Here is a 12455-nt window from a genome sequence, read left to right as displayed (position 1 = left end):
CGGGCGAGACTTTCTCATGGCCACCTCCTGGTCAGACTGCCCCTCCTCCCCACGCTCCCCGGTCCCCGGGTGGTCCTGGGGCAAATCCCGTGCAGGAAACAGGCGCAGTCCCGGGTGCTGGAGACCCGTCTGGCTCCCTGGCGCCGCCGTTGGGAGGTTTCTTCGCCTCCAGGTACCGCAGGGTCGAAGCGGCGCAGCGCCCACCCCTGCCCGACCCCGGGCCTCGCCTGCGGGGTCTTTGCAGCACCCGCTGGTGGGTGTGCAGTGGCAGCCTCTTCCTGCGCTGGCAACTCCCCTACTGAGGCCGGAGCCTTCTGGAATCTTTAATTGGAAGCTAATCTCCCCGCGTCTTAATAGGCGCCCACGTCAGAGGCGGGGCACCCACCCACCCGCCCAGCTCACCCTCCCCACCTGGGATGAGACGCAGCGTGAGCCTGGTTGCGCTGCACTTTAATGGGGAAGCAGCAAGTGTTACATTGAGGGAACATATATTGATTTTTTAAAGGTAGTTAATTTGGTGAGAATTTCCGCCTGTTTCCCGTCGTCCGCCAGCCGATGTAATTTCGTGGAGAGAAAGCGCCTCTCCAAACAGGCTGCCGCGGGCGGGCGGAGGGTTTTGACCCTCCACACCAGGCTGTACAGAACCTGGGGTACCAGGAGGGGCATGAAGAAGCCACCCTCCCGCTACCCAGCGAAGGAGCCGACCGCGATGGGCCTTGCCTCGCATGGGGTAGAAACGAGTTTGAGGGGTCTTTGAGTGCAACGGCGAGCAAGAGCTGCAAGTGGCACCTGCCTCCGTGCACGGGAGCTGGCAGTGGAGAGGAGGGAGCAATGTCTCACAGCTGCGTCCAACATGCCCTGCAATCCGTTTTTAGTCACCTGCAGTCAGGGCCTACCAGAGGTCATTTGAATGGTTCAGGAAACGGCCTCGCTTCCCCCCCCCCCCCAAATTAAAATGTTAACGGGACGTCTCGTTGTTCTTCGGCGACTTAATAACAAGTCTTGGCTCTTGCTGTGTAATGGGGTTGATCTCGTCTGGCTCCGCACGCGCGCTCATCCCAGCCCGCCCCACCCCTTTAATGAAGTTAAAGAAAGGAAAATGGGAGAGACGACTCCGCATCTGGGTCTTAGGATAAAGAGTTCGCTGGGGGTTTGGCGCCAAACTCACGTCCCGCCAGAGTAACCGATTTTCCTTTTTTTTTTTCCGAGGAAAAGGCCACGCGCCTCTGTCCAAAGGCTGGGCATGACTCTCTACGCGCTGCTGGGTGCCAGGCAGCGGCCCCTTCGATAACCTCCTGGGTCCCGTGAGCCCGGGCGGGTACGCCCACCGCACTTCCCGTGTGCAGGTAGCAGTACTAGGGCTGCCCATGCGAGGAGGTGAGAGGGCGCTCGTACAGGGCAGGGCGCTAAGGCGGGTTTCCAGGGCTCCGGGGTCGTCCCTGAACCTAATTTATCAGTGTCTTTCGAGGGAACGATAGGAGGCAGTGGGGGAGGAGAGTCATTTAAGTCCTGAGCAAGCGCCTTCAGGAGGTGGGGGGTTTGGAATGAGCTTCCCTGGGGACGGGGGGTGGGGAACGGCTCTCCATTTGCATCCCCTCCCTCCATTCCCCCCAGCCCCACTAACCTGCTTGTGTGTGCACTGCCTCGGTAAAAAGTCCTGAAGCCGGGCTCGAGGCTGGCGTGTGCGTGTGAAAAGGCACTGACTACCTTGGACGCCGGCATAGGCGTATCAGTCAGGGAGAGGAATAGCCTTTTCGGCCGTCCCTTCCAGAACTTCGGCTGCCCTCGGGTCTCGGTCTACCCACGGGATGGGGGCGATCTGGTGGCTGCACACAAGCTAGAGAGTGGAATTGCGGGGGCCCCAGAGGGTACCCGGTCAACCTCCCCCCTCCCGTCCCCTTACCCCAGCCTCTCCTGGCTTCTGGGCTCAGGCTGCAAGAGTCCTCGTGGGGACTTTGGAGCCAACGAGCGCGGGGTTGGACTGAAAAACCTGGCGGGGCAGAGGCTCAGACGGTGCGGAGCTCCAGCAGGGAGGCCACAAGAACCCAGACCCCAGGACTGCTTTTTGGGTCGCATCCGGCTGGAGTCGCAGGCTCGCGGGGACGCCGGCACCCGCTTCCCTCTAGCTTCTCATTGGCCCGCACGATGTGGGGGAGGGGGCCCTGGCCTCTTGCTTTGATTTTAGACTGTGAAACGGCTCAGTGCCCCCGGCTCTGCGCGGATTGACTGTCTCTCGTTCTCCAGGGACGAATTAATGGAGAACGATCAGTTAATTAACAAACCCTCATTCCGGCTTTTACCTTTTTCTTCGCCAGGGCTCAGGCTAGGGCGCCGGGCTGAGACTGGGTGGGGGAGTGGCAGCATGTACCCCAGGAGTCAATCAACTCAGCCCGGGTCTCATCAAACCGAGTCCAACCTCGGCTGCCCTTAGCTCTACCTCTCCGCTTGTCCTCCGCCCTAGGGGGTCGCTGAATCTGCTTGAAATCCCCCGTGTGATTCAGGCTGGGGTCAGTTGTCCCCTCCGCCGGTCGGCCGGCCAGAGCCTTCCCCTTACCTTGGCTTGGAGAGGCTGGGGGAACTGGGAGCTGTGTCTATGCAGCGCCGCCAAGACCTTCCCGCTCAACTCGCAAACACCAGGCCCTCGGGGTTTTGGGCCCGGAGACCTCTGCTCGAAGACTTGGTTTTTTCCCTCACACTCCCACCCACTGCATGGGGATTCAGACGAAAATTCATGCAGAGGAATAAAACAAAATGCGAAGTCCTAAGCGAGTCGGCAGCGAAATCGGTCTCTGGGCTAAGCTAGAAGCTCCCTTGTTGCTCGGCCGCCCTCACCTGGACCTTGGTACGATCTGCCTCCCTCTCTACAGCCGGTCACAAGCGCAGAGTGCGCGCTAAACCTTACGGAGCGTCTGCGCCACACACCCACCGCCGCGCGGCTTCGGAACCTTTGCTGGAACTCCCAGAGTGCGTTCCCCACCCTCCAGCCCCCCACCCCGCCCCGCGCCACTGAAGTGAGCGCGGGAGGGGGGTCACCGCAGCGAGTTCAGCCAAACATTGGCGGGCAGCTCCCGCACGCTCCAGCACAGCGCCCGGGTATGTGCCAGGGATACTGGTTGGCAGCACCTGCGCGCAGTTCCACGCACGCGTAGCCTCTCTCGCCCCCCAAACCTGGAGTGCCAAACCCAGAAGCGACGCACAGACCGTATCCAGCCAGGTGCTGGGATTTCTTTCCTCCTACGGTCGTGCGAGCTTCCTGCGCTGTCTCCCAGCACAAATGCTCCTCTGCAATCACCCAGGCCGCGCTGCTCAGTTCCCGGAGCCTTCCACATGGCCCAATGCACTGAGTCCTGCAAGAGGCTGTCTGCTCCCGGGAGCCACGCTCTGGCTCTTCCAGGCCTAGGGACCCCCCTCTCGGTGAAAGGAGGACGGGATGGAGCGTGCACAGATCTCTCTCCTTCCCTGCCTCCTTGGGTCCCTTCAGCTTCCCCAATACCTTATCTCCCCGCGCGCCCAGCTCCTTGGCCCGCTCACCTGCTAAGCGGAGCGCAGACATGCGCTGGAACTCCGGCTCCTGCAGCCACTTCCACATCCTCCGGAAGGTCTCCCGGCCGGATTTGAGTTTGCTCCAGGGTTTGGGGTTGCGCAGCAGGTCCGAGAGGGTCCCTTGGGAGCGACAGAGCACCCTCTGCGCGAAGATGGCCTGTGGTATGCTGTAGCGCTTAAGCTCGGTGGTGATACGCTGCGCCACCTCTTTGGTATTGATCTCTTCCATCTGCCCTGAATTACTTCCATTGCTGACCTGCGCACCGGTTACCGAAGGGTTGGGCTCCCGGGCCGTGCCCAGGAGTTGCCCGTGGCCCTGGGCGTTCAGGTGGGCGTGTGGGTGGTGTGGAGGAAGGCCGTTGATGGGAACCATGCCGGCCGAGGTGGGGGTGAGGTGCTGCTCCCCGTGACGGCCGAGCATGGCCGGGTGGTGGGCTTCGAAGCCATTGGGGGTGAGCATCTTGTCGGTGGGCATGGCGGCGCCCGGGTGGGCATAGTGGGGGAGCCCTTGCTGGGAGTTGTGGATGCCGCCCAGACCGGAGCCGGAGAGGGGAGAGAGGCTCTGACCCATGCCGGCCACGTCCTTGTGATAGGGGGTATAGAGGTTATTCATGGAGGCCAGCCCGCGCTCGTCCCGCATGAGCGTGAAGCTACCGCTCACGTTGCCTGCCAGGCGCTGGTGGTGGTGCGGGTGGTGGTGGTGGTGGTGGTGGTGGTGATGGTGGGGGAACTTGTCCGAGACGGTGGAGATGGGCGGCAGTGGCTGCAGAGGGGTTAAGGTGGTGTAGGTGGTGGGCATGCTCATACCTGGGGGAGTCTCGCAGGCCATGGTCATGGTGGGGTGCAGGGGGCCGGCCAGGCTGTGCTCGGGGGCCCGGTGGTGGTGGTGGTAATCGCCGCTGCCGCTGCCGCCGTCCAGCAAGGACGCCATGCCCATCGAGCGCGGGTGCGCGGGGGGCAGGTGGCTGCCGCGGTGCGCCACGGAGCTTCGCGCGTGGGGGCTACCGCCCAGCAAATCGGCAGGGGCAGGCACCGGCTCATGGCTCACCCCGTGCAGCTCCCCGATCGCCTCCATGGTCAGCTGCGCGTTCATGGTGATCTGGGCGAGCGGGCGGCGGACACAACATCGATGAGGCCGGGCAGAGGCGGCGAAGGGCACATGCAGTCCGGTCTTCACATCGGCTGCTGGCGACTGCTGCTTTCCTTCCTTCCTTCCTCTCACTGTGGGGCTCTGTCTCCCTCTCAGTGTGTCTCGCCTTCCCTCTTGCCCCCACCTTCCCCTCTGCGTCCTCTGCTTTTTTTTTTTTTAAATATTAATTTCCAAAAAGGATCCGCGCCGTTGGGCGAGCGCGGTGCCCCCAGCCCGCCCGCCCCCGGCCCCCTCACGTCCCTCTCCTTCTTAGAATTGTGAGGCCCCCGGCTCCCCTGACGCACCCCTTGCGCCTTCCGCGGCTGCTGCCTGCCCGCGCCGCTGGCCAGCTCCAGCCATGGCTCGGTTACTGTTGCAGACTCTGTGGCCGCTGTTCCGCCGCCGCCGCCGCGGCCCGCCCTCACGCCCGCCGGGCGCAGCGCGCAGGCGCGCGGATCAGCCCCGCCCCCTCAGTCCCCGCGCGCGCGACCCGTGACGTCCCCGTACAAATGAAGGTGGGGGTCCCAGCGCCGCTCGTAAGGCGCTGGGCGGCGGGGGAGTGGTACGCACGTGCGAGTGTCTAACGTAGAGTGCGATCTGGGGCTGCTACCGCAACCCTGGGAAACGTGGGCCCCTTTCGGCTCCCTGGCTCGGGTGGGCTCTCTTCCCAGCCCCCGGCCGCACTTGCTGGGCTCGCCTCCCGGGTGGCGCAGTATGCCTAGAGAGCCATCGCCCCTCTCTCCAGTTGCTGCCTCCCGGTGCAGGTTTCCCGGGGAGCCTCAGCTGGTGTCATCACTCCTTCCACCCGGGCTTGTTTCCCGGGAGGGCCTCTGGGAGTCCACGCTCTCCCCATCTTCAGGTGCTTGGCCTTTTGAGGGGGAGGGGAGCAAATATTTTAAAGGCCTTGGTCAACCTGGAGGCTGTTGACCCGACAACCACTGTCCTCCCTGATAATTCTCTGCCCACCCTGACTCTTCCATGCTCTGCGAAGAGGTGAGCGTAGTGCCAAGAGTCCCAGCCCCGGCCATACCTCGCTGTCCTCCTCCGCCTGGGTCCTTCTCCGGCTCAGCTGATAATTAAGGCGGCGCGCCGCTTCGTGAATGACTCGGCGTGTGTGTGTGTGTGTGTTTTGTGAGTGCCCTGGTGGGTTCCTATGTTAACTCGTGGGTTCTGGTGGGGCCGCCGAGGCTCGGGCTGTTCCTGCGGTTTCTTCATGGCCCTCCTGGTAAAACACCAAGAGGCCGCTGCTTGCGGGAAGGACTGACGCCGGCAGGGTGGACCAGGCGCGCCGGTCTCTTCTTAGCCCGTAGGGACGCCCTCTTCCCGGCGTCCCTGAGAGAAGCCTCCAGATTTGAAAATCAATTCAGCTTCGGGCGTAATTGTTCGCTTCCCACAATCACGGTCCAATCCGGAATCGAACCTGGTCCTTGGGCCTGGCGGGGACGCGTGGGGAGGCCCCCAGTGTGGGACGTATACCCGGCCGCCACATGCCGCGGCTTTCTTTCATTTACAAAAGAAAGGGGGAAAAAAAACCGTAACAAAAGGCAGAGCGTGTCCGCTTAGGTGCTTTCATCCCTCAGAGAAAGGACAGATGTGCCCATTGTCCAGCCCTTGGCAGTTATGACCCGGTCAGCGCCGAGCCTCAGCCCCGGGCGAGTGGTGGTCACAATGGGGGACAGCTTCTCAGAACCTGGGTATATGGGTTCGGATATGGAACAAAGTGTGTGTGGCCAAACTCAGACTGTATGTTCCTTTCCTGGGGCACCAGGTCGCAGCCCACCGCCTGTGTCTCTGCTGGGAATGTTCCCAGACCCTAGGAGAGGTCAGGGTGGTGGAATGGTAGTAGTAGTGGTGGCTGAGTCCCTTAGGCAATAGCTTGGACCAGTCTATCCTTGGGGGAAACTTCTCACCAGCTAAGGCATGAGCAGGCCAATCTCTGCCCAGGTCCCTACCACCGCCTGGGTAACATCAAGATCAAGGTAGGTCAAGGCCAGTGGGTTACTCTACCTGCCTTCCTTGAAAGTGGTCATGTCCTGAGATCGGTTAACCTGGTTGGTTTCATCACCACGGACACTCCTGTTTTGTCCAAACAATGCCTATGGAGGTCCTGGAGATGGGGGTCGACTTAGCATCAGCTTGCACAATGAATATTTAGGAATTTAAAACCTCCAGAGAGTAAAAGGTCTTTGGGAAAAATACAGTGACAAAAAGGAACTCAGAAAACAAAATTACTCTATTTAAAGTTACTCTTGTATCTACATCTCTCTAGTCATACATACATATATGCAAGCTTAAAACATATTTTCTGCCTAGTGGATCACAATATGTTGGTGGGAAGCTGAATTCTTGGCTCCTTATTGTTTCTGTTCTCATTTCTTACAGCATAGAGCATGTAGCTCTTATATGAGACCAAACAATGGGTTAATGTAGAAGGCAGACTTTGAGCTAAACCGTTTGCCCCCCCCCCCCATATTTTAATCCCCCTGAAGTGATCGATTTGCCCTTATGACAACTCTCTTTCCCAAAGGCAGTTTGTTAAAAGAAAGAAGTAAATACCACCAAATGCACAAATTGTTCATGGTTTTCTCTTTGTGTAACTAATTAGGGACTTGATCCTGGAAACGCTCCTTCATGTGAGGCTCTCGGCTGAGCCCCTGGAGTCTACCTGAAGAGGGCTGGGATCAGGTGAGCTTAACTCCCTCTGCCCCCCCGGCCCCACCCCCCATGAAAAGGGGGCCTAGTTCAGTGCTGGTCCCTAAAGGAGGAGCCAAAGTAAAAATCTGGATAAGTATTGTATATGGTGGACTAATGTGAGTGCAGAACTTGCTTGGGGAGTTTGCAAATCTCCCTAATCTTTCTTGGCTGTTCATTCCTTTTATTTAACCTTTGTTTTCTTGTAGTTGACTGAATTGCAGTAATTTCTCAGAAACATTTTATTCTTACTCAATGTCTTGGAAAACTTTCCTATTACTAAGAATGTATGATGGGTGGGATGGATGCTCTTAGGCCTAGTTAGGGTGAATGCACATGTATGCATGTGTGTGTGGGGGGTGGGGGAAGGACAGGAGGGCTGGGATAGCTTTTTGTCATTTTGTCCCTCTCTTCCCTTCCCCCTTCCACTGCCCAGCATAACGTCAGGTGCACTATGGAGGATTAAAGAGGCCAAGGAGGGGTCTCTTGAAATTACTCAGTGGGTCTAGTGTATGTGATTACAGGATACTGTACAGTTCTTTATCACAGCCAAGAAGCTTGAGGGGAGGGCTCATTGTCAGCTGGTTATATTTTGAGTAGCTGCAGGGAGCTTAAAGAAAAAAATAATGTCAGTCACCACCCCATTTCATACATGTATATATTTAAGAAAAAGGGAAATAAGACTATGGACTGGATGCTTGTGGTTGGCAATGTTTTCAGTGTGGAAACAAAGATTTTAGACTGCTTATTTTGTAGATGTTGGGGTGCTGCTGGTGGTGGTCAGGCAGGTGCAATCCTTCCTATGCTGGGTGGGCTAGAGCTTGCCAGGTGACCCCACTAGGCTTAGAAAAGAGAATGAGAATAAGGTCTTTCCTCCAAATGCTGGCCACACAAGGTTCTTTGAGAACCTTCCGTCAGTTTCAGAGTTACTGCTTTAGTGCTCTTTGTGAGTAACAGAGATGTAACATATGGCCCAGTCCCAGTTTTCAGGACCGTTCCAAAATACTGTTTCTAGCCTCTCTGAGCCATTAAATGTTAACTTCCCATTTGTTGACCGCACAAACAGCAAATCTGGGTGTCAGGGAAGATTCCCTCACCCAGGGCTCCACGGAGAGTCTGACTCCTTGGCCAGGGCCTCAGAATGTAACTCACCAGCATTTCTGAATCCTGTAGCAAGTCTAGAATTAAACTCTTGGTGAGGAACCATTTCTTTGGTGTCTGGCACAGTAGGGCACTTGATAACTGTGGGTGAAGGATTCGGTCCTGGGTGCTTCTGGCCAGGTTCTCCTGTCTTCTTCCTACCTCTGCAGACTTTTTTTTTTCCCCCAGAAAATTGCTATTGGCTTACAATGGAACGCCAAAAAATTCACAGGAGGGTGGCCTGATGATTCATTATTGACAACCGTTAAAAAAAATCAGTCAATGGCTTCTCTCCACTTTATGGGGGCCAAGGAAGCGGTAATCAATTATTCTAGCCCTCTTCATCAAACTTTGACCTTCATAGACTTTTTATTCATCTGTTCGGTTTCCTTTTTCCCTTTTTAATGTAAATTACGGTGTTTGCTCATAACAATATATTTTTTTATTCTGTGTTTTGCACTCTCCTTTGTTCCATCTCCTAACCACACCCTCCACACCCCAGAGAAGACGCTCTGGTGAAGAGCTTTTTGACAGCTGGTGCCAACCCCAGCGGACTCCAGGTTCTAGGAGGTGCACAGAGCGGTCGGGGCAGCGCTTCTAGGACCTCAGACCCCTCTGGGAGCATCTCCGGTTACTTCCATTCCTGGGGCATCCGATATGCTAGAGGCGGCTTCTCTTGCGCTTAGATTCATTCCAACGGTCGCCCACTTCGGCGAGGGCTTTTCAAGGTCTCCAGCTGAGAGCGCTTGAAGGGATAAGGGGTGTCCTGATGCCGTGGGGCTTCGGGTGGGGTCCAAGGCTCCCAGGTGGGACACGCTGGCTTCAGGACCCCGCTGCGGACGCAGCCAGCTAGATGCCGGGGCAGGTGACCTTCTCTGGCCAACCCTTCAGTGGATTTTCTTTCTTGGTCTTATCTTTGTACTGTTGAAGTATATTACAAAGGAGACCTATCCGGGCTGCGGGGTGGGGTAGGGGCAAAGAATTTACCAGATTTGGGGCGGTGGTTAATGCTCTTGCAGTGCCTCCCTTCTGGGGCTCTACTCTGGGTTAGCCGCGCGCCGCCGAGGTAGAGAATGCCAGGGCTGGAGGCTGGGGAGGCCAGAGGCAAGGGAGAGGGGGGTCCTTTCTCTGGAGCAGATCAAAGCGACCCAAAGTGTGGACAACTCAGAGCAAAAGGGGCGGGCAGAAGGCACAGTCGGCTCACGAAGGTCCCCAGGTGCAGCAAGCTCCGGACCCGGAGGACAGGAAGGGCGGAGGTAGTGGGGTGCTGGCCAGTCGGGAGCCTGAGGCGGAAGGGGCGTGGACCCGCGCCGATAGCCCCGGGCAGATTGCGGCCTCTGCGGCCTGGCGCGCAGCGCGTTGGCCGATCTTTTCCGCAGCCTCGCAGGATAACGCCGACCCGGGCCCGAGAGCAGCTGCCCTTGGGAAGGAAAACTCTTTAAACAAATCATTTTGGTGTCTAATCAATTAGTGTTTGCGAAGTCAAGTACCATAGATTTAACAGAATAATCGTTACGGCCCTTGTCTTTATTTGACCCGCAGACACCTAGAAGATTTAAAAATGAAACGCCGGTGTTCTGGGCTCCCCATCCCTTGCTCGTGCCTCCCTCCCGGGCTGCGCCGGGCCTTGTGTTTTCTCCAGGCCGAGCCTCCTTTTTCCCTCCCAACCTTCGTCTCTCCTTTCCCCTTCACACTTTCCACACGTTTCCTTCTTTTCTTGCCCATCCGGCCCTGTCCGCCTTGCATGTCTCGGCCTCCTCATCCCTTCACCCTCGTGGCTGGCACGAGATGCAGCCTCTGGCTGTGGGACCCTCCGGCTCTGGGCGAGCGCCTGCCCGAGCGCCATTCCGGCGAAGGATTATGGAGTTGTCAGGCGCCCAGAAGTCTCTCCCCCACCCCCATCCCCGCCCTTTAACCCTGAAGTTCACCCTCTTGCCCCCTTCTGAACCGTCCAAAGCCCAAGGGATTCTGTGCAAGCCCTTCAGCGTCGGTGGAGCTCGGAAAAGACCTTCACCTTCATGCGGCGGGACCTTCGTGCGTGAAGGTATCTTGCCCCATAAATGCGGTGACCCAGGGCGCGGGAGGGGGGTTGGGAAGAAAAGCAGAGTGTGTGACCTTAGAACCCCTCTCCCCTAATGGCAGGGTGAGGCGACAAGGCCTGCGGGGGTGGGGGGCGGGGGCTGGGATTGGGTGAGGGGAAGACGACCCTGGGGACCGATATGGGGGGGGGGGAGGGGCGTTGTCTCTGAGGCACGCTTCTCAGGGCCGGGCCAGCATCCAAGGTCCTGAGTCGGGGCCGGGAGGGTCTCCAGGCGTCTCCCTCCCCACCTCGTATCTTTTTTTCAGGCCTAACGGTGTAGATGCATGTTATGCATGAACTTGTGTAGGCGCAGGGGCTGTGCTCCCCTCCAGGCCTCAGGCCACCGACTGGCAAGTGCGAGTCCCCAGCCTTGGGGACTCTTGGTCGAGACCCAAGAGGGTAGATGGGATGGTCACCAGGGCCAATAGACCTGGAGGCGGGGCTAGGAGGCTGTGGGGAAGTTGCGTGGGGGGGCAGTGAGGAATTTTGGGTGTCAAGAATGCCTCCACCTCTCAAGTTCTCTAATCATCATTTAACCCAGCAACAGATTGAGCCAGACATACCGGGGTAGTGGGTTGGTTAAATAAGCCTGGAATTCTAAAAGGAGGGGGGAGGGAGAGCGAGCTGGAGTTGAGGTTGTCTTCTCCCTACACTGCCAGACCCTGGGGGATCTCCGATGCCCTTACCTGGGCCTGGATGGTCTTGAGCCCCTGGAAGTGCCTCATAGTCCTGAGCCTCCAGCACTCACCTGAGAAAGGTCGGTCTCAACAATAGATGATTATAATGTACTTGACTAATGCCTGCATTTCCCTGTTTAACATACATTAATCCAAGTAACAAAAAAAAAATCAATATTGCTAACAATATGGCAAACAAATCCGAGTCTCTCTCACACAAAACCTCGTCCATCTTCAGTCACTCTGACCCACTTGAATTTTGTTATCTCTTCTGGCCCACTGGCAGCTCCTGCATAGCGTGGAATCCAGACCTGGCTTTCAATAGCTTTTCTCTAAAAATTCTAGGTTTTTCCCCCCATGGGGAGTAGGGGGAAGGACTTGGGACCCTCCCAATCATAGCCTCCTCCCTCTTGGAGTCCCCTTGAGGACTCTGAGTTTACCTAAAACTTTGTTTCTTCCGCAACCATCGAATGCCCAAAGTCACTGCCCAATGATTTTGGATTGTGTTGTTTTCTCTTCCTAACAACCCCCCGCCCCCGCCCACCACCACGGGGCGGCTCTCAGCCCCTCGGAGGGCTGAAGACCCCATACTCCTCTCTTCCAGCCAATCAGCCCCCACCCTTGCCACCCTTAGCTAATTGCAGACAGTGGTTCCTGGGAGTTTATTATGATTCTTATTAGGATTATTTTTTAAAATTAGTGTTTTCCACCTGGAAGGAACAAACCGGAGGGGCTGGCTAATGAAGGAACTTAGGTTTGCAAAAACACTGTAAATAATTTAGTGTTGTATTTCAAGGGAAAAAAATAGCTTTCTTAAATCATCCCTGCAATATAAATTGCAGGCTTACAGTATGGTCCTGGTAAGTCTAAATTTTTAAAGGAGCAATATTCAAAGAGACATAGATGTCTGTATTAATTATTTATTCGCCGGTGCCTTCCTTCGTTTCTAACTTATTATTAATTAGGCGCCTCTAGTCTTTCGCAGAGCGCTCCACCGAGCCGGTTGCAGCTTTAAATATGAATTAAAAGCAAATCCAAGCTACTGTAATGCGAAAATTATTCCGTGTCTTGCATGGCAGAGATGAATAGCCGCGTGGATCAATACCGTGAAACTCGGCTCCGAACGACAGGGTTATTGATAGCTTATATTAAAGATGTTAATGATGGAAAAAGGAAAACAACGGCCCACCCGACT

The 12455-nt window shown here is 56.7% G+C and overlaps 1 protein-coding gene across 1 annotated transcript in view; it reads right to left on the bottom strand.

Moving 5' to 3' along the window:
* The window catches only part of ONECUT1 (one cut homeobox 1), a 32233-nt gene extending 27434 nt beyond the window's left edge, over positions 1 to 4799 (bottom strand). The window contains exon 1 of the mRNA XM_007194903.2: positions 3532 to 4799. Within this exon, the coding sequence (XP_007194965.2) occupies positions 3532 to 4636 (1105 nt within the window). The 5' untranslated portion in view covers positions 4637 to 4799. The remainder of the gene's footprint in view (positions 1 to 3531) is intronic.
* Positions 4800 to 12455: the final 7656 nt, after the last annotated feature.

Source organism: Balaenoptera acutorostrata, chromosome 3 (genome assembly GCF_949987535.1).
Source record: "Balaenoptera acutorostrata chromosome 3, mBalAcu1.1, whole genome shotgun sequence".
NCBI lineage: Eukaryota > Metazoa > Chordata > Mammalia > Artiodactyla > Balaenopteridae > Balaenoptera > Balaenoptera acutorostrata.
This window is presented reverse-complemented; position numbering and strand designations above follow the sequence as displayed.